This window comes from Podarcis tiliguerta (genome assembly GCF_965153285.1).
Source record: "Podarcis tiliguerta genome assembly, chromosome: Z".
Classification (NCBI taxonomy): domain Eukaryota; kingdom Metazoa; phylum Chordata; class Lepidosauria; order Squamata; family Lacertidae; genus Podarcis; species Podarcis tiliguerta.
The window spans coordinates 24,392,281-24,414,291 of record NC_139553.1 but is presented as its reverse complement, the minus strand read 5'-3'; the positions used below and the strand labels follow the sequence as shown (position 1 = coordinate 24,414,291).

The 22,011-nt window shown below is 49.7% G+C and overlaps 1 protein-coding gene and 1 long non-coding RNA gene across 2 annotated transcripts in view; both read left to right on the top strand.

The window, feature by feature from the left end:
- LOC310669724 overlaps nucleotides 1-22,011 on the top strand; it is a 550,125-nt gene that overhangs the window by 426,965 nt on the left and 101,149 nt on the right. The gene's annotated exons all lie outside the window — the stretch shown is intronic.
- Nucleotides 837-20,893, top strand: LOC310669685 (epididymal secretory protein 4-like). Its single transcript, XM_083424155.1, has 5 exons — nucleotides 837-969; nucleotides 14,478-14,605; nucleotides 16,218-16,285; nucleotides 17,493-17,585; nucleotides 20,682-20,893. The coding sequence occupies exons 1-5, from the start codon at nucleotides 874-876 to the stop codon at nucleotides 20,699-20,701; spliced, it is 405 nt and encodes a 134-aa protein (XP_083280281.1). The 5' UTR covers nucleotides 837-873; the 3' UTR covers nucleotides 20,702-20,893.

The window sequence follows — 22,011 nt, the reverse complement described above, 5'->3', positions numbered from 1 at the left end:
GACATTTTGCCGCCTGAGGCAAAATGGAAAATGGCACCCACATCCTCCTCCTCCTCCACATGAAGTGACTGGAGGCGGCCTGGGGAAACCCCGGTGTGCTGAAGGCAGGGGAGAAAAAATGAGGCTGGAGAAGAGAAGGTGGTGTGAGCAGTGTGCTCCCTGGGGCAGAAGAGGAGGGAAGAGTCTCAGTGGGCAGGCAGCGATTGAGGTTCCTCAGACCCGCCAGCCCTCTCAACTGTCCCCAGCTTGCTGCCTGAGGTGACTGCCTCAGCAAGGCTCATGGGCCCACCAGCCCTGCACTTAAGCTGACACCACTCATCCCCGTCATCTAGCCCTATTAAAAATAAGCATGTAAATGGCAAAATAAAGATATAAAACAAATCATAATAGTTCCATGTTGCTGATGGCAAGCTAGGTACCACTTGCCTTTGTTCCAATGCTTTCTTCTGTTAAAAAGAAGGTGTGCTGAGAATCCTTGGCCACCTCATTGCTAAAAGTAAGCCCCCTCCACTTCAGAGTTCTGAGCATTTTTACCCCCACACACTGAAAGTTGGCAATATTCCCTCCATTCATGGAGTGGGCTCCAGTCACAGACTGACTCTTCAGATTTCCAGTGGGACAAGCTGTGATGTGCATGGTGTGCTAGAGCTTTCTGAATATGGGTCCTGATGAAACCATTTCTTCTGAAAATAACCTGGTTATCTTGTTTCCCTGTGAATAATTAGCTTCCAAGAGGTGAATAGGTGGATATGCTTAGATAAACTTTGAAGGTTATAAAGAGCCATCATGAAATAAATGAAGGAAGGAAGGAAGGAAGGAAGGAAGGAAGGAAGGAAGGAGGAAATCTGGTGCAAAGGCGAACCCATTACAAGGATGACAGGTGTGCTGTTAAGTTTGGTGTTGACTTCCTTATACTTGCTTCAAGCTTCAGACAGCATCGACATTCAGCCAGACCTTGATGTTCAAAAGGTAACAGCTCTTGTGCCTTACAAATGCCAGTTTCGCAGGACTGTGGCAACCAGATAAGTGTTCAATTTCTCCTTTTACTGCAACAGTTCAAGGCGTCAAGTCAATAGCGAGGCAATAATTTGGCACTGCCATTTGGGGGCCTTGAATTTTGGGGCACGGTGCCCACCTGCCTTTGGCTGCTTGCCTGAAAGTAGGGGAATGATCAGGTAGACTCAGAATCAGAAGAATCTTTATTGCATCAGCCACTAGTCATAGCAATAAAATAAAATGTACTGAAGAAAGAGGTAAAAACTTAACTATACAAAATACATTTTGGAGGTTTACATCAATAATCAAATAATAGATCTTATTCTAATTGCCCCCGCTAAAAACCTTGCAGTTTTTGCTGTCATCTTGATCATCTAAAAGAAAGGACACAGTTGCAATGGTTAAGCGACCAGGCATAGACAATAATAGAGGAATCATAACCTCACTCCTCAAATCATTATAAATAGAGTGCAAGTACATGAGCCACTGACTCCATACTGCCATCTCCACCTGGACATGACATTTTCCCAGTGGAATTTTTTGAAATTGACCCTCAAGTACAGTCGTAGACAGTATATTCAATCTTGCGAAAGTGAAACCGTGTCTGTATTTTGGAATTGTTAAATTTTGCAGAATAGGGTGCCAAAATGTCAAGGTGGAAAATAATCATACCATGGATAAAATGTCGTATCTTGCTGTGATGGGATGAAGAGCTGCTTGTGTGTAAATTGCAATCCCTCAGAGTTTGAACAGCTTCTCAAACCTCTGCCTGTGACGGAGCCCCTCCAGCATGGCTGCGTCAGTCGCTAGCAGAATCCGAAAGTGGCTGCTTTCGGAAACGTTTCCAACATAAAAGCTCCTTAACGGAAACACGTCTTCTGGACTCTCTGCGTGACAGTTTCCGCCGAGGAACGGGTGTTCCTATAGGAGGTCCTGAGACCTCCCCACTGTTTTCACTGGAAGCATCTCTGAGCCATTCCTCCGACTCTCCTTCCCTTGACGTTCCTGTTCGCCCCCTACTGGTTCCCTCTTCAGGTGTCAAGTCTCTCTCTACCTCAGAGAGCCTTGGCACCTCCTGTCCTGCCGATGGCAGTTCCCTGACATCCACCTCCCCTCCAGGGCCCCCTTCACCCCCTCCCGTCTCCTCCCCTACGGGTTGTGAGGAGGTAAAACCCCGGAAAGAACCTTCCTCATCGTCTGAAGTTTCGAACACCTTTCTCCACTTGTTGTGGTTCCTAGTCTCTCGGTACTCCTCGTCATCTGAGTCCGTTCCTTCTTCCAACTCCGACTCCGCGAATCCTTCCAGTTCCTCTTCCTCGTCTGTGGTGCCGAAATACTCCCTTCTAAACCTTGCTACCGGCTGTGGTTTCCGCGGGAATCTTTGGTGGAACGTTTCTGTTAAAACCTCGTCATTGACCTCCTCTGCAGTCACCCAGGTGTTTTCTGACTCCGGTTCCCCTTCCCACGCCACTAAATACTCCACCTGATTGCCCTTCCACCTGGAATCGAGGATTTCCGCTACATGGTTACTGCTTTCCCTCTCTTCCAAGACCGGTCCCCTGGTGTGCTCCCCTTCACCTCCCCCCTTGTACGGTGACAGTAATGACCTGTGGAACACTGGATGCAATTTCATGTGGTTGGGTAACCGGAGTTTGAAAGCCACTGGGTTGCCCTGCTGAATGACCTCAAAGGGTCCCAATCTCTTGGGTCTTAATTTCTTACAACCCCCTTTGAACGGCAACCCTTGGGTGGACAACCACACCTGATCCCCCACCCTTATGGTTTCACCTTCCCTCCTGTTCTTGTCTGCCTGCTTCTTATATTGAGCCTTGGCCCTTTCTAAGTTGAGCTGAAGCTGACGATGGATCGCTTCCATCTCTTCTACAAAATGTTCGGCCGCTGGGACGCTCCATCTCTCGCCTCCCTCCCCCGGGAATGCCCTGGGGTGACACCCGTAATTGGCCAAAAAGGGGCTCATCCCTGTGGACACATGCTCCGCATTGTTGTAGGCAAATTCTGCCAGCGCCAGCTTTTCGACCCAATCATTCCCTCTGTCATTGACATAACACCTCAGATATTGTTGGAGGATGCCATTTGCTCTTTCCGCCTGCCCGTTGGTTTCAGGATGCCGGGCCGTCGAAAAATTGACTTCCACGTGCAGCAAGCTCATGAGCTTCCTCCAGAACCTGGAAGTAAATTGTTTCCCGCGGTCCGAGACAACCCTCAAGGGGGCGCCATGCAGCTGGAAGATGTGTTCTACAAACAACTTCGCTGTTTCTTCCGCTGTGACTGCATGTGAACATGCTACAAAGTGGCACATCTTAGTTAACAGGTCCACTACTACCATGATGGCCGTCTTCCCTTTGGATTTGGGCAGATCCGTCATAAAATCTATTGATACCGCCTCCCAAGGCCGTTCTGGCGTGGGTAGTGGTTCCAATAAGCCTGCCGGCGCCCTTCTTTCCCCCTTGGCCCTCTGGCATTGGTCACACCCTCTTACATACTCCTTTACATCTTCCCTCACCTTGGGCCACCAAAACTCCCTGGTGACCATCCACATGGTCTTGTGTTGTCCAAAATGTCCCGCCGTGGGACTATCATGCAACTGCTTGAGTACCCTCCCTCTCAATTCACCTTCTGGTATATACAATGCCCCTTTGTAATACAATGCCCCATTTCTTTCTTCAAAACCCTCCGCGCTCTCACCCTCTCCCCTGAGGCCTCTGAGCTTATTTTGGGCATATTCGTCAGTTTCCGTTTCTTCTACCAGCTCTCGTCTCCCCACCAGCGCCGCCCCACACACCCAGCGGTCCTCAGGAATGACATGTCTTTCTTCGCTTGCCCCCTCCCCTTCCAAGTACTCTGGTTTGCGTGAGAGAGCGTCCGCCCTGACGTTCTCTGGGCCTGGTACATAACAAATCTCGAAGTGGAATTTGGAAAATTCCTGTGCCCATCTCACTTGTCGTTGGTTGAGTACTCGAGCTGTTCTCCAATACTCCAAATTCTTGTGGTCGGTGCACACTTGCACCTTGTGTTGTGCCCCAATCAATAAATGTCTCCACCTCCGGAACGCTTCATGAATGGCAAGTAGTTCCCTGTCATACACCGTGTAGTTCCGCTCGGACTTATTCAGCTTCCTCGAGAAAAAGGCACACTGTGCTGGTCCCGGGGGTAAGGTACCTTGGGTGTAGCAGAGTCCACACGAAGAGGGGCAAGGTCCGAGGCAGAGTGCCGGGCGGTGAACAGGAACGCTGGAACAGGAGGCTGTGCAGGGAACAGGAACACCGGATGGTCGGGGACAGGAGGCCGAGCAGGGAACAGGAGTACCGGATAGTCAGGAACAGGAGGCCGAGCAGGGATCAGGAACGCAGGAAGGTCCGAAGCCAACAACGACGTTGCTCCCGCAACCTGGGGCCGGGCTGACTGGGCTTTTATCCTCTTCTAAGGCCAGGGGCGGTCCCGGCCCCCAGGAGCCCCGCCTCCTCTGGCCTTAAGGCGAGCACTCCTCCTGGGGGCAACCAGTTCCCTTCGCCTCTCTGCTCTAAACCTCTGCAGATCAGGAGAGGCCGAAGGGTTACTGGGCCCTGGAGGAGGCTCACCTGTGGCCACTGAGTCGTCAAGCCTCTCTGGGGCCAGAAGGGCTTCACCTGGGGCCAGCTCCTGATGCACTGCCACAGGTGCAGGCCCTTCAGCATCTAGGCCTTGCCCCAGTTCAGCCGGCCCTGGAGGCGGGGACTCCTGTGCAGGCCGGGATTCCTCTGTTTCATCCTCCGAATCGGAATCCCAGGCCATCACACCATCCCCCCTCCCAGGCCCCCCCCTCAACCGAGGGTCCGGACCCGGCTTGCCGGGGTACGTCGCATGGAACTCTCGGAGGCAGGCAGGTGCGTGGACGTTGGCCGCAGGTTCCCAGGAACGGTCCTCCGGTCCGTACCCCTTCCAGTCAATGAGATACTGCAGCTTTCCCCTGCGGTATCGGGAGTCCAGGATGCGTTCCACCTCGTACTCAGGCTCTCCCCGAACCAACACTGGCTGCGGTCGGGGACGGTTCGGGTGGAACTCGTCGGGTGGGGCCACCGGACTCAAAAGGGACCTGTGGAAGACCGGGTGAACCTTCAGGGTTGCGGGTAACCGGAGACGAAATGCCACAGGAGAGACTTGGTCTACGATAGGGAACGGGCCGGTGAAGCGGGCGTCCAACTTCCGCGAAGGTCGAGAGGGGTGGAGGTGGCGAGTGGAGAGCCAAACCAGGTCACCGACGCGAAGTTCCGGCCCCACCTGGCGGTGGCGGTCGGCCTGGGCCTTGTACGCTTCCTTGGCCTGGTGCAGTTGCTCCACCAAAAGCTGTTGCTGGGACTGGAGCTCTTGAAGCCACTCCGTCACCGCCGGGACTGCGGATGTCGGCAGCACCTCTGGAAACAGCCGTGGATGATAACCATAACTGGCCTGGAACGGGGTCTGCTGGGTGGACGCATTCACCGCGTTATTGTAGGCGAACTCCGCCAATGCCAGGTGGTCGACCCAGTCATCCTGCTGGTAGCTGCAGTAACACCGGAGGTACTGCTCCAGCACCGCGTTCGCCCGTTCCGTCTGGCCATCGGTCTGTGGGTGATAGGCTGACGAGAGGCAGACCTCCGTCCCGAGGGTCTGGTGTAGTGCTTGCCAGAACCGGGATGTGAACTGAACGCCCCGGTCGGACACCACGCGCTCAGGTAGGCCATGCAGGCGGAAGACATGCTGAAGGTACAGCTGAGCAGTTTCCTTGGCTGTGGGTACAGATGGACAGGGAGCGCAGTGCACCATCTTGGTGAAATGGTCGGAGAAAACCAGAAGGCAGGTACAGCCACGAGACGGGGGTAAGTCCACTACAAAGTCCAACGAAACCGTGTGCCAAGGGTGCGGTGGAACTGGCAATGGCTGAAGTAGGCCGGGGGGTCGCCCGGTAGGTCCCTTAGCGCGCCGGCAGACATCACAACCAGCAACGTAGCGAGCCACGTCAGCCTTCAGGCGGGGCCACCAAAACTCTCGACTGACCAGATGGGTGGTCCGATACCGTCCAAAGTGCCCCGCTGCTGGGGCATCATGGGCCATCCGGAGAACCTCCAGCCGTAGTGGCCCTGGCGGGATGTACAGACGACCGTGGTGCAGCAGAAGGCCCTGATGCAGGACCAGCCCCGGATACTGTGGGCTGGACCCTTCAGCCAGCTCCCGGAGTCGTTCCTGGGCCCAAGCGTCGACCCGCTGCTGTTCCCGCACCCGAACCTGCAGTGGCTGCGCCTCCTGGGTGGCCAGGAATGCAGCCGGAGGTAGGATCGTGGTGGGTTCTGCTTGCTGTACCGTGTCTGCGTTGTCTTCAGGTTTCCGGGACAGGGCATCCGCCTTCTGATTCTGAGAGCTAGGGATGTAGCGGATCCGGAACTGGAACCGGGAAAAGAACAACGCCCACCGGATCTGTCTTTGGTTCAGCTTGCGGGTGGTCTGGAGGTACTCCAGGTTCCGGTGGTCGGTTCTCACCTCCACCGGATGTCGTGCCCCCTCAAGATGGTGGCGCCAGACCTCAAAGGCTACCTTGATGGCCAGTAGTTCCCGCTCCCACACAGTATAGTTACGCTCCGCTGGTAGGAGCTGGCGGGAATAGAAGGCACAGGGTAAGAGTGGCGCTTCAGGACCAATCTGTTGAGACAAGACGGCACCGAGAGCCGTACTGGAAGCGTCGGTCTCCACCACAAAGGGTCGAGAGGGGTCAGGATGTTGTAAGATTGGTGCCCTCTGGAAACAGGCCTTCAACCCCTGAAACGCCTCCTCTGCCTCCTTGTCCCAGGAAAACGGCGTCTTTGGGCGCAGTAGCCGGGTCAACGGGGTGGTGCGATGAGCATAATCAGCGATGAAGGTCCGGTAGTAATTGGCGAACCCCAGGAAACGCTGTAGGTCCTTGCGGTTCCGGGGTGCCGCCCATTCTTGAACCGCTGTCACCTTCCCCGGGTCCATTTGCACCCCATCTGGAGAGAGCCGGTGACCAAGGAAGTCCACAGTCCGCTGATGGAACTCGCACTTGCTGAGCTTTGCGTACAAACGGTGCTCACGCAAGCGCTGCAGCACGGTCCGGACATGTCCCTCATGGCGGGCCGGGTCACGGGAGTAAATCAGTATGTCATCCAAATACACCACCACGTACTTGTCTAACAAGTCCTGAAACACGTGGTTGATGTAGCGTTGAAACACAGCAGGCGCGTTGCACAAACCGAAAGGCATAACCAAATATTCGAACTGCCCGTACCGGGTCCCAAACGCTGTCTTCCACTCATCCCCGGCTCGGATCCGAATCAAGTTGTAGGCCCCCCGGAGGTCCAGCTTGGTGAACACCTGTGCCCCTTGCACCCGCTCCAGCAGCTCCGAGATAAGGGGCAAGGGGTACCGGTCTGGGACGGTAATTTTGTTCAGGGCTCGGTAATCATGGCAAGGGCGGAGTTCCCCACATTTCTTCTTAACAAAAAGCACCGGTGCCGCGGTGGGCGAGGTGGAAGGCCTAATGAACCCACGCTCCAGGTTCTTGCGCAAGAAGTCCTGCAAAGCCTCGCGCTCTGGCTCTGTTAGGGAATATAAGCGACTCACTGGTAAAGGCGCTCCGGGTTGGAGGTCTATGCCGCAGTCAAAAGGCCGATGCGGCGGCAGCTGGTCTGCCCCCCGTTCCTCGAACACGTCCTGGTAGTCCTGGTACACGGCTGGGAGCGTGGGTGCTGCCTCCTCTGAGGGCGCGGACGCCAGCGTTCCGGATTGAGCATGGGAACATGGGACTGGGAAGTGCACGGTCCGTTTGACCCAGTCAATCTGAACGTTGTGGGCTTCCAGCCAGTCCATCCCGAGCACCAGGGGGAAGCGGGGCATAGAGGCAATGTCCAAAGTTCGCAACTCCCGGTGCTGCTGGAGACACAGGACCAGAGGCTGGGTCTCCTGAGTAACGGCACCTGACCGCAGAAGTCGTCCGTCAATCGCTTCCACCTGGACCGGTACTGGCTTGTTCCGAAGTGGCACCTGATGATGGGCGGCAAAAGCAGCGTCCATATAGGAGCGGGTTGCCCCTGAATCTACCAAAGCATGGGTGAGGATCCAGGGCCCACCTGGAGGGTATAAACGTACCGAAACCATAAGATGTTGCAAGTCCATTGGTGCGGGCCCATTCTGTACGGTTTGGGACCCCCGGTAGCTAGGGCCATCAGCTACTGGGGTTGGCGGTTTCCCTGCGGCTGGCGTTTCTCAGGGCAGGACCGAGCGAAGTGTCCACTTCCGCCACAGTAAAGACAGAGATTTCCATCCCGACGCCGCGCCTTCTCTGCGGGGGAAAGGCGTGGCCGCACTGCCCCGAGCTGCATAGGCTCCTCCGTTAAATCAGTTGTGACCGTGGGGCTGCCGGAAAAAGCTGGTGCCGTGAACTGGAAGTGTCGGCGACCCCGGGCCTGACGACGATCCTCCAACCGGTCGTCTATTTGTAGACTCCGTTGAATGAGAGTGTCCAGCGTGGTGGGGCGTTCCATTGTGGCCAACTGGTCCAGTACCTCGTCCGAAAGCCCTTCGAGATACTGGTCCCGCAGTGCCGAGTCATTCCAGGTCAAGTCCTGTGCCAACAGCCGAAACTCCGTGGTATATGTGGCCACCGTGGACTTGCCCTGTTTCAAATGCCGAATCGCCCGGTTGGCTTGACTCTCTTTCTGGGGGTTGCCGAACGCGGCCTCCAAACGATTGCAAAACCCTGTATAGTCTGCCAGCAAGGGGGAGTCTTGCCTGAGTAGCGGCAACGCCCACTTGGCCGCCTGGTCCTTTAACAAGCTAATCAAAAAGTGCACCTTGGTACGGTCGTCAGGAAAGTTCCGGGCTCGCCCCTGAATATACAGTTTGGCCTGGGCCAGGAACATGGGAAAGCTGGCCGGGGCTCCATCAAATTTCTCAGGCAAAGCCACTGGGTACTTGCCCGGAGCCGGGGCGTCGGCCCCAGGAGCCGGTAGGGCTTCCAAGCGTTGCTGAAGTGCCTCAACCGCGTCACTGAGCTGCTGCACGGTGTGAGACAAGGCCTGGTTCTCCTGGGCCAAAGCCACCAGTGCAGCCGCCTGTTCAGCCATGGCCTCTGGCTCTTCCCAAACGCACCCCTACGAAGGGGGAGTGCGGGAGGTGGCGGGAGCAAACTGTGCTGGTCCCGGGGGTAAGGTACCTTGGGTGTAGCAGAGTCCACACGAAGAGGGGCAAGGTCCGAGGCAGAGTGCCGGGCGGTGAACAGGAACGCTGGAACAGGAGGCTGTGCAGGGAACAGGAACACCGGATGGTCGGGGACAGGAGGCCGAGCAGGGAACAGGAGTACCGGATAGTCAGGAACAGGAGGCCGAGCAGGGATCAGGAACGCAGGAAGGTCCGAAGCCAACAACGACGTTGCTCCCGCAACCTGGGGCCGGGCTGACTGGGCTTTTATCCTCTTCTAAGGCCAGGGGCGGTCCCGGCCCCCAGGAGCCCCGCCTCCTCTGGCCTTAAGGCGAGCACTCCTCCTGGGGGCAACCAGTTCCCTTCGCCTCTCTGCTCTAAACCTCTGCAGATCAGGAGAGGCCGAAGGGTTACTGGGCCCTGGAGGAGGCTCACCTGTGGCCACTGAGTCGTCAAGCCTCTCTGGGGCCAGAAGGGCTTCACCTGGGGCCAGCTCCTGATGCACTGCCACAGGTGCAGGCCCTTCAGCATCTAGGCCTTGCCCCAGTTCAGCCGGCCCTGGAGGCGGGGACTCCTGTGCAGGCCGGGATTCCTCTGTTTCATCCTCCGAATCGGAATCCCAGGCCATCACACACACGGTCTCCACTCCGACGTATTTCTTCCCGGCTGAAGAAGCACAGCCCCCACCGCTCTGTCTGACGCGTCTGTCTCCACCCTCATGGGCTTCTGTAGGTCCACATGCAGAAGTTGTTCTTCCGAAGCGAAAGCCCTTTTCAGTTCTTCAAAAGCTCTCTCCGCCTCCGCCGTCCAAACAAATTTCTTCTTGCTACTGAGGCAGTCGGTGATGGGCGCCGTCAAGTGTGCAAAATTCTTGATGAACTTCCGATAAAAGTTCCCAAACCCCAGGAATCTTTGCACATCCTTCTTGGTTTTCGGTGTCTTCCATTCCAGCACCGCCTGGACCTTGCCTGGATCCATGGCCAATCCTTGGTCTGACAGGCGGTACCCCAGGAATTCCACCTCCTTGGCATGAAACTGGCACTTCTCCAGTTTCACCCACAGCTGATTGGCTTGCAGCCGGCCCAACACTTCTCTCACGTCCCTCACATGCTGCTCTTCATTTTCCGAATACACCAACACGTCATCCAAAAAGGCCACACAATTCTTGTAGAGCAACGGCCCCAGGACGTGGTTGATAAAACTTTGAAAACATGCGGAGCCGGCTTGGAGACCGAAGGGCATTACGAGGTATTCAAATGCTCCCAAAGGGGTGAACATGGTGGTCTTCCATTCATCCCCCTTCCTTATTCGTATCAGATTATACGCCCCCCGCAGGTCCAGTTTTGTAAAAATCTTCCCCTTCCTCACCCTGGTCAGAATGTCATCAATTCGGGGCATAGGAAAGGCCAGGGGTTCCGACACGGCGTTTAGGGCCCTGAAATCCACTACAAGTCTCGGCTTATCTGTGTTTTTTTTGTCCACAAAAAACACTGGGCTGCCCCCCACCGCTCGGGACTCTCTGATGAAACCCCTCTTCAGGTTTTTGTCAATGAACTCCCTCAGCTCCTGCATCTCCCTGTCTGACATGGCGTACAGCTTGCCCACTGGGAGTTGAGCCCCCGGGAGTAGGTTGATTTGACAGTCAAAGGGTCTATGCGGCGGCAGTTTGTCCGCTTCTCTTTCGCTAAATACGTTGCTCAGATCTGCATATTGCGGAGGCACCTCCCCTTGCTTCATTACCTCCATCCCAGCTAAGGTGAGCTTGGCTCCCCCTGGATCCTTCCCCTGCTTGCAGTGTTCCAGGCAATGCGCCGACCCAAAGGAGACCACCCTCTGGTGCCAGCCCACTAGAGGATCGTGTAGTGCCAGCCAGCTCATCCCCAAAATTATGGGAGCTCCTCCCAATGTGGCCACATTAAACGCTATCCTCTCGGTGTGTCTTGCCACCCTCATTATCATGGGAACTGTCTGTTGGTTCACTTCTCCTCCCAACAGCTCTCTGCCGTCAATCGTGGTTACCTGCAGGGGTTTACTTAAGGGGAGGGTTTGTATCTGGTGCTCAGCTGCGAACTCCTTACTCATGAAATTACAGGAGCTGCCTGAATCCAGCAGGGCCTTGATCTGTAGGGGGTGTCCATTTGGCAGCTCTAGCAACACCTCTATCACTAGAGCAGGTCTGGGAGGTTCTGGTGCGGGCACTCTCACTGCTTTTGAGCCTGGCTGCTGTGCCCCGACGGCAGCCAGGCGTTGGCTTTTACTTGCTCTGTGCTTTCCTCCTCCTCTCCCCCAACAGCTCCTGCCATGCCTTGCCATTCCTTTCTCCGTGGACAGACTCTGGCAAAGTGTCCTGGCTGTTGGCAGAGATAGCATTTCTTCCCGCCCTTTCCCTCTTTCTTCCGCCCTTCACCGATGTTTGAAACTGTGCGCGCACGCGCTGTTCCCACTTCCATCGGCTCTGCCGGCGGGAAAGGCTGCTCTGGAATGTCTGGAATGCGGAGCTCCCTCCAACGTTCTCCTTTCCCCTCCCGCTTCTCCAAAGCCCTCGCTTCCTGGCGCGCTCCTATGGCTAGCGCGGCTTTAGTCAGCTGGTCCATAGACTCTGCTCTGGGGTTCCGGGAAAGTTCATCTTTCAAGGACGAAGACAGACCTTCTTCGAAAAGCATTTGAATGGGCTCAGAAGACAAGTCCCACCCCAATCGATGAATCAACATAGTGAACTCAGTCCAGTACTCACGGACAGTCCTGTTTCCCTGTTTGCAAGCCATTAACTGCCTTCGCACCCCTCCCTGCTCAATGTCACTGGAAAACATCAGGTCCATGGCACGAAAAAACTTCATCGCGTCCTTTAGGATCTCATTATTTGCTGCCATCAAGGGTCTAACCCAGTCCTTCGCCCCTGATTCGAGATGGCTAATTACAAAAGCCACTCGCGATTCCTCATCAGGGAAGTCATCGAATTGCAGATTGAGAGCATATTGCATCTCTGTCCTAAAGGCATGGTAGTTCCTGGGGTCCCCCCCAAATTTCTGCACCAATCCTGGCATCTTTCTGTTGAGTGGGGTGGCTTTCTCCCTCCCCCTCTCTGCATCCTGAGCCCTCCTTTCTTCCAGCCTCGCCGTCTGCAAGGCAAGCTGGATTTCCAACGTCCTATACCTTTCCTCCAGGCTTGGACCTCCTCCAGCTGCCCCTCCGGTTCCTGCTGGTTCGCTCATGATGCCTCTCCCTGGCACAAGCTAGCTGTCGGTGACTTTCGGATTGCTGTGATGGGATGAAGAGCTGCTTGTGTGTAAATTGCAATCCCTCAGAGTTTGAACAGCTTCTCAAACCTCTGCCTGTGACGGAGCCCCTCCAGCATGGCTGCGTCAGTCGCTAGCAGAATCCGAAAGTGGCTGCTTTCGGAAACGTTTCCAACATAAAAGCTCCTTAACGGAAACACGTCTTCTGGACTCTCTGCGTGACAGTTTCCGCCGAGGAACGGGTGTTCCTATAGGAGGTCCTGAGACCTCCCCACTGTTTTCACTGGAAGCATCTCTGAGCCATTCCTCCGACTCTCCTTCCCTTGACGTTCCTGTTCGCCCCCTACTGGTTCCCTCTTCAGGTGTCAAGTCTCTCTCTACCTCAGAGAGCCTTGGCACCTCCTGTCCTGCCGATGGCAGTTCCCTGACACTTGCGATACGAAGTGCAGTAGACCAGTGGGGTTTAAATTACGCAAAGCCAATAAATAAATGTCCTACACCAAATTTGTAATTCAATAGAGGGGAGATTAGCGTCTAAGTGCAATGAAGCATTTGGAACAAAGGATGGAACAGAAAAAAGTTGCCTTAGGATCTTAGATTAAACAGCTTCTCTAGATCCAAGGTGAGGGCCTGTCCAAATCTGAGCCCCATATAATAACTGTTCGGGGTTTAGCTTTAAACACTTAAAGGGGTGATGCTATGTGTTTGCCACCTTTTGTATGGAAAAAGCACGTCAGAATTTTGGCACTTTGAGATGCTTTTTCCTTTGCACATTTCTGATCGGATCAGGTAGATATTCCAACAATCCTTTAGCACAAGGGAGCCTTAAATAGCACCATCTCGAGATCTTTGACATATCTAGCTTCTGGGATATGGTCTCTTATTTACTTGGTCACTGTAAATCACAAACTCGCAGGTTTAGATTTTGAGTATAGATTTGAACTTGTGTGAATTTTACTCCCAGCTCTTACTTTCTTTATGTCAGGGGTCTTGCAGCCTGCAGGCCAGATTTGTCTCCCCAAGAGAGTTTTTTGTTGTGCCAAAGCTCTCTTAATTGTGAAACTGTTACAGATTTTAAATAAACAAATTAATTTCTGTATTGCTGCTACCAATCACTGCCCTTTATTTTTCCTTTAAAAGTTTGTGATTATTTCATAATGTTCATAATGAAGCCCCATCCCACCAAACACTGTCTCCAGTCCCCACAATACAAAGCAAAAACTACTTCCTTACTTAAGAGTGATTCTGTAGCACTTGCTACATTCATGTGCCTCTTGTGGCTGATTTGTGATCTCAGACTAAAGCAGCATTTTATTTCTCTTCTCTTCTCTTCTCTTCTCTTCTCTTCTCTTCTCTTCTCTTCTCCCTGCTATGCAACCACACCATGATGTCAGAAGGAGATTCTTCTACATGGCATCTTCCTCCACATCATTGCACAGTAATCTTTATTGCTTTTCAAATAACACGCAACTGAAACAAAGCAAAACCTATTTATAATGTGAAGGGTAACAGTGCTGTGATGCAGTAGAGTAGTAACACAGTTTTACACTTTTCACATATTTTTTCTGGGAAGAGAAAAAGACCACATTTCCAGTGAATGTAAACTCTGTGATAGATAGAAAGAGGGAGGGACACTGAAATTGTGGTGCTGTGTGTGTATGTGTGCTGGACACACACGAGAGAGAGAGAGAGAGATTAGTGGATTAGTGACACACAGCACATAACATGGCCCTTACCTACCTCTGGTTGGAGAGCTGTAAAAAATCCCTTTATTGCCATGGCTGAAAAATACATAAATCCTAAAACAGGCCACCACATCAGTGACGCCATTTTCCCTTTGCACAGAGGATCCAAGAAGGTCATAAGCTATGTGAGAGAGTTCTGTTTGCATCCTCTGATTCTTCCAAGCTAAGGTATCTTACACTAGTCGAGGTGCCTTAAGAAAAGGGAGGAAAAAGAGAGTGGGCATTGCTGCCTGGAATGATGCGAGAGGAAAGATGATCATTTCCCTGCATGCATTTCTGGAAAAAAACACACTATACCAACTTCTTTTTTTAGTTGGCTGGAAGATGGACTCTTGTTGCACTGGCGATAGATAAAGGTGAACCAACGCATTACAACAGACGTCTTATTACAGTGGAGCCTGAAACCAATGGAGACATGGTTTATGTAACAGACGCTTATCCGTAAGTTCTCTTGGATTACCATATTTTTCGCTCCATAAGGCGCACCTGACCATAAGGCGCACCTAGTTTTTAGAGGGGGAAATCAGGAATTTTTAAAATTAGAATATTAAAGAGTGCGTGGCTTTTGCGTGAGGTGGGGGAATTCCCCCACCTCGTAGAAAAGCCCACAGGAGGCGCGCACCCTTTAAGATGTGCACAGCTCCTGCGGGCTTTTCTACGAGGAGGGAGAAGGGACTGACTGGCCGCGTCAGTCCCTTCTCCCTCCCGGGGAAAAGCCCGCAAGAGCCGCGCGGCTCTTGGGGCCTTTCCTGCCTGCCTCCCCCCTGCATTCACTCCATAAGATGCATACACACTTTCCCTTACCTTATAGGAGGGAAAAGGTGCGTCTTACGGAGCGAAAAATACGGTACTTTGATACCACTTTTCTTTGTGCTTCAAGATTCATGAATACAGTTTTTGAAGTGGGGTAATCACTAAAATTCTAGAGTCTTGACAGCTGCAATTCTACATGTTTGTAGGGACAGAATATTATGCATGTTGAAAGAAGATATGCTCATCCACCTTCCTCCCTGAATCCTTCTCTTTACATTTTGATGGCAAAATGTTTTCTGTGTGGGGTTCCCCATTAGCCACCACAGTCTCCAGAACTCTATTCCCCAGGCAGCTACTTGTGTTGCCCATCATGTTGGGCAAGGAATCAATACCTGGAGAGTTGCAGACCCCCCCCCCCCATGACCATCCAGGTCAGAGGATGCGATGTTGCTGGACTTGTCAGGCTTAGAAATATACGCTTTCTAGGCTGTCCTTCTCACCTCCTTCCTGTAAGAGCAAGCAGATGCAGAATAGGGCAATAGGCCTTTAGATAATGTACAGTACACTGTCTGATGGCTCGACATCTTCTCAAGAGCTATCAGACCAGCATGACATAATAAAGCCTCAGAAGGCATTAGCATGCCTGATTCTGAGAGAACTCTGGGCAAACATGCCAAAGAAAAGTTCTCCATGGCCCTGCCCAGCAATTTCCCACATTGGATTGGACTTATTGACTCATCACTTGAAATGTAAGTGCTCTGGACTCTCACGCTTTACCAGATAACCAACCCCTAAGAACTTAGCCCAAAAGTAGCAAGAACACTCAGGAGCATTTCATTTGCTGTGGAACCATCTCAGAGCTTCATGGTCAAGAAACACCTGGTGCCCTCTAGATCAGTGGTTTTCAACCTTGGGTCCCCAGATGTTTTTGGCCTACAACTCCCATGATCGCTAGCTCACAGGACCAGTGGTCAGGGAGGATGGGAGTTGTAGGCCAAAAACATCTGGGAACCCAAGGTTGAGAAAGGCTGCTCTAGATGTTTAGGATTACAATCCCTATCAACCCCAGCCAGTCCAGTCATGTTCTTATTAGTTTCTGTATCATGCAGCCATACCGGCTGGGGCTGGTGAAGTTTAGTCTAGAACATTGGGAGGGCACCGGATTGGCAAGGATTTCCCTACATAGACTCACAAGACTTCCCTAGGTCAGAATTTCAGTTGGTTCAGGTATGGATGGGGTGGGAGGATGTTTCCTGTTGCAGACACTTTTCTGATCTTATATATTTTTTACCCCTGCCAGAGATAATGAATGCAAAAAGATGGTGAGTCGATTTACTCTGGGTGAGAAGCCTGGAATATATACAAAAGGTAACTTCAAGTGGCTCATTCCTCCCTTAGGCTGGAGGGAATTTATAATATTTTACCCACCTCCATGGGAAACCAATCTGTTCTCAAACCACCTCTGCTCTCTCTACCTCTCTCCCCACCAGTTAGGGCTTCCTAATGGGGGCTTAATATTGCAACTCGGTCCTTGAGGATAATCACAGATAGGTTGTTGGCAAGAGACTTTTTAAACTTTGGATTCCTCTGAGAAGTGATAAAACGTTTAAAAACTAAAACCAAACCAAACATGGCATGATGAAGTCTTTGCCCATATCCGGGGGGGGGGGGGGGGATGGTGGTAGCGGTGGTGGTAGAATCAGTTCTTCATGGGACCGTCCTACTCCAAAGGATATAAAGTAGGAGAGGCATCCAGCACAGCTAGACATCTTGAATGCCCTTCTTGAGGCCCATGCTTTAAATGGCTGCCTCCGGACATTCAAATGGGTAAGGTAATTTATTGTATTACACTATTTAAAATGAACATAGTTCAATACAGTTTTGAAAAATCAAATGAGGCTATGCCATTTTGTTCTTCTGAGCCATGAAACAACGTAGTCAAGGAGATCACAGTTATTCATGTATATTATTCATCTTGCATGCAGTCTTGTTTTGCCTACTTTTAAATAACTTCTTGTACAATTTTAAATAACTTCTTGTACAATTTTCATTGTTTAGAGGGTTCCTGTACAACCCCCCCGCTTCTGGTACTTTTCTCCTTTATTTTGGAAGAGTTAGCTGGGCAACATACAAATATCCTTACTTGTTTTTCACTTGAGCATAGGACTTATTTGGTGTAAACATGCATATACTTGAGTGCAGTGTGTTCAGTGAGTCTAACTACATATTAGAAAAATGTTGTAAACTGTTTTGCTATTTGCTTTATAAAATTGTAATATACAATTTTTATGAATAAATAAATAAATAAATAGGTGTTCATATGGTTAAAATGAGCATATAAAATGACTTGTTGGGAATTGAACTGAGTAAGTTCTTTTTATATTTCAGTTTTTGTGCTTTAAGACTCCCTCATAAGCTTTAATTGTGCCAAAGGGTTTGCATTAATTGGGGATTAGATTTACCTCATAAGGTTTTTATTTAGTCAAAAGGCTACATACCTATCAGATCTAGCAACTGTACAGGGAAAAGTGATATATGCACCCTTAAAGGATATTTGTTGTGGTTCTTTTTCTAGGGCAGAGCACCTTATATTTCGTGAAAGCAGATTACAGCAGTTATCACATGGTTTTCGTTGACACATCAGTAATGAAGGCCCTTCATCTTTATAGTATGTGCCATTGTGGAACGGGGGGGGGGGGGGGGAGTGCACTGGTGTGTGTGTTTGCAAGGAGTGTGTGCTATTGGATGTGTCAGGTATACCTGCCAACTAAAAATATAAAAATACAGTGGTTATTTTTCTTTAGACCCACTAGAAATGTTCCACTCACTGAAGTGCAATCTGAACTGGAAATGAAGTTGTTGGGAGAGGAAAATATGTCTCTTTCTTCATTTCCACACAAATCATCTTCTCCCAAGTTCTTCTTATAAAGAAAAATGGCAGCATTTGGTTTTGTAACATTCATTTGAATGAACTGTATGAGCTAAAATCTAAGAAAATGGAACTGGCTTGAAGTCGTGGCGCTAATCCAGTGCTTCAGCTAGTACTGCTCATTAGCCCTCATTGTTACAAAACATTCTCCATAGTTCAGTTGGTTAGAGTGTGGTGATGATAATGCCGAGGTTGTAGGTTTGATCCCTGTATGGGACAGCTGCATATTCCTGCATTGCAGGCGGTAGGACTAGATGACCCCCAGGCTTCCTTCCAACCTGACAGTTCTATGATTCTATGACCTCTGGAGAAAAATGACATGGAGAACATAGCCAAAGTTTTTGAGCAGATCCAGGACTTAAGATGGACTGCGCATCATCTTGAATCAATGTGAATTGTGGAGGCTTGGACACTGCTGCATTATAAAAGAACTTTAGGTCACTTTTCTCAAATTCTGAATATTCAGCAGCATAATACATGCACAAGCAGAAGCCATTCATAAACTATATGCCATTGAAGATTTTATGAATTAAAATGCATCTGACCTGTTTTCAGAAATATGTCTGCTGCACATTATCTGCATCACCCGGATTTCGAGGTTGTGAGCAACCCTTTGTATTTTAGTGCTGTGGTACAGTTAGCATTTGAAAGATATATTCAGCCAGCACAGCTAGATATTTTAGAACAGATTTATGCGCTATTATACATTGTGTCTGCATTGTTATGGTAGGTTAAATGGTACTTTCTATTGGCCTGTTCCCCTTTTAAGGCTGTCCATGTTCCCCTTTTAAAGCTGTCCATTCTTTTGGTGGATGCGGGTGGTGCTGTGGGTTAAACCACAGAGCCTAGGGCTTGCTGATCAGAAGGTTGGTGGTTCGAATCCCCGTGACGGGATGAGCTCCCATTATTCGGTCCCAGATCCTGCCAACCTAGCAGTTTGAAAGCACGAAGTGCAAGTAGATAAATAGGTACAGCTAGAGCGGGAAGGTAAACAGCATTTCTGTGTGCTGCTCTGGTTGACCAGAAGTGGCTTAGTCATGCTGGCCACATGCTGTATGCCGGTGCCCTTGGCCAATAAAGCGAGATGAGCGCCGCAACCCCAGAGTCATCCGCAACTGGACCTAATGGTCAGGGGTCCCTTTACTATCCTTTTGGTGGCGATTCCCATGCTTTAATGAATTAATTAATTAATTATACCCTCACATTTTTCCCTGACAGAGACTCAAGGTGGCTTACAAATTAAAAACAAGAATAAACATAGAAAAAGCCATCATTAAAAACAATTAAGCATGGATAGAATTAAAACATGAAAGACTACTTATAAAAACAGGTCCCTGAAACTGGGGTTATGGTAGACACCATTACATTTTGTCAGACATGTTTTCTGCATAAAGGCATACTCTTTTACCCTAGGAATGTTTCCAGTATCCATTCATTTATGGTAGGTCATAAGAATACTACTCACAACAATGAATGATTGGTTTCAGGGTTATGCAGGTTTTGTGTACTCAAACCAAGGTTATAACAGATTAACATTGCAGGATAAATGACCTAAATGGCTTTCTGTGAGCTTTGTTCAGAAAGTTGCATGTTATGAAGCTCACTAGATTCTCACTAAGTTTGTTAAATATTTATTAATTTTTCACTCAATCATGATAGCAGCAAATAAGGCTTTATCTTATACCTCTTTAACTATGTGCTCCCAACCCAAAATATGTCTGTTCCTTCCCCCTCTCTTTCCTCATCCTAATTCTTAAATGATGGTGAAGTTTCTCTCTCTCTCTCTCTCTCTCTCTCTCTCTCTCTTTCTTTCTCTGTTCCTTCCTTCCTTCCTTCCTTCCTTCCTTCCTTCCTTCCTTCCTCCCTTCTCTTTCTAAAAATGGAACACAAGTTAGATTAAGCTAAGGAACATTGCATTAAACAACATATGTAAAAACAGCCAAACAGCCAAATAAAAGAAAGGCAGATAAAAATATATTCTGTATTTTAAAAATCTTCAATTGCATCAGCCATCACCTGATCAATGGAACAGGTGAATCCAAAAGCTCTGATAGAAGCAACTGGTGATGGATCCAGGGAGATCTGTCCAGCAGGGCATTCCACAGTCAGGCTACTTGAATATAAAAGACCCGCCTCCTTTACCTCAATCAGGCATCTGACTGAGGTAGATCAGAAAGCAGAGGTGAGGCCATTGATCTGATCAAGCACAAACAGCTTCAGACGGGAAGTGCATCTCTCAATATATCCTGGTCCCAGGCTGTAGCGTTTGTTGCTTTAGTTTCTCTCAGCAGTGTAAGCTGTGTGGGCTCTAGGGTGTTTTCTGGGGAAGAGAGGCTTGAGCAACACGCTCTCTATGTGCTCCCCTTCCTAAATGGGCCTACCTCTTCTGCACCATTGGTCCTGCTGCTCATTTGCTTGCCTCTCGCTCTGGATCCAATCAGCACTACCTCCCAGAATGAGCGTGGCGGAGATGTGCAATGGAGGTTGTCTTTCTTCTCCTTGCTCCTTTTGCTACTCACCCACTTGCAGAGTGCAGGTGAAAAGCCAGCAGCAGAACCGGCAAGGTCTTACAATGGGCCTCCTACTCCTGTGTGGGCTTCAGCAGTGGTGCCAACCCTGCCTGTGAATTAAAGGGGAAAGCGTTGCTGGTTCTCTTAAGCCAACTTTCCTTGTACAGAAAGAGCACCTAAAATGATCAAATGATCAAATCAGCATGTATATTAACCCTGAGGTGTCCATACAGCTAGAGTGTCCCTATTAGCTAGTTACCAGGTTTCTGCTCCCTGGTCCCAATTCCACATCTTCCTATGAGACATTATCTTTTTTCTTCCACAGCTCCATGCCCGGATGCATAAGTTAAATCCTGGAACCTGGGGTTGTGTGTGACTGCAAATATGGCTCAAATTTGTAAAACCATCCCATTTGGATAGAAAATCAACTGGATCACATCCCTAGAGATGTAACAAAATGGTGTATCAATGCCACTGTCAGTCATTTAATTGTATTGAAAACCCATCAAAACCAATTAAAACCATCAAAGACAAAAATGTGTCCAATTTTATTTTTATCTATTTATTTTTAATTGGCAAATTTATATGCCGTCTTCCGTGACACTGCAAAACAGTGATAGCTAAGAGGCTGATATATTTTTTTATATCTTAATATAATGTTTTTCCCATTTACACAGTTGTGTGTTGTGTTCTTTGTTCTTTCTCTTTGTACCACTTTACAGTGGAATGGTTCCACTGGAACCTTGGTTCCCGAACTTAATCTGTTCTGGGAGTCTGTTCAATTCCTAAAACAGTCTGGGAACCAAGGCAAGGCTTCTGATTGGCTGCAGCAGCTTCCTGCAGCCAATCAGAAGCTGCGGAAGCTGTGCTGTGCATTCGACTTCCAAAGAACATTCCAAAGAACCAGAACAATTACTTCCGGTTTTCGTTTGTTCAGCTCCCAAGGCGTTTGGGAACCAAGGTTCCACTATATTACTTTATAATTGAAAAAACTAATAAAATATCAATAATTTTTTATTAAAAGATATACTATGAGTGGTGGATGTGATATTGGGTTGGATGAAGTGAAAATTGTTTTTATATAGCAGACAGATGAAGAATTGGAAGTTATTTACTTTCTGAATCTTAATTTTCTATCTTTCTCTTTTAATTTGACTTTAAGAAAGCTGACTTCATAAAACTTAGGGAAGTGCTGGGTGAGATCCCATGGACAGTAATACTAAAAGGAAAGGGAGTTCAGATGGCTGGGAGTTTGTTAAGAGGGAGATAGTTTGTTAAGAGGGAGATAGTAAAAGCACAACTTCAGGCAATACCAAAGAGACGGAAACATGGAAGGTGCCTAAGGAAGCCAGGGTGGCTATCTAAAGAACTTTTAACTGAGTTAAGTTTAAAAAAGGATGTGTACAAAAAATGGAAAAGGAGGGAAACCACCAAAGAGGAATTCAAACAAATAGCCAGCACGTGTAGACACAAAGTCAGAAAAGCTAAAGCACAGAATGAACTCAGGCTTGCTAGAGAGATTAAAAGCAACAAAAAAGGCTTTTATGGGTATGTTTGTAGCAAAAGGAAGAACAAAGAAACAGTGGGGTCACTCAGAGGAGAAGATGGTGAAATGCAAACAGGGGACACAGAAAGGGCTGAACTCCTCAATGCCT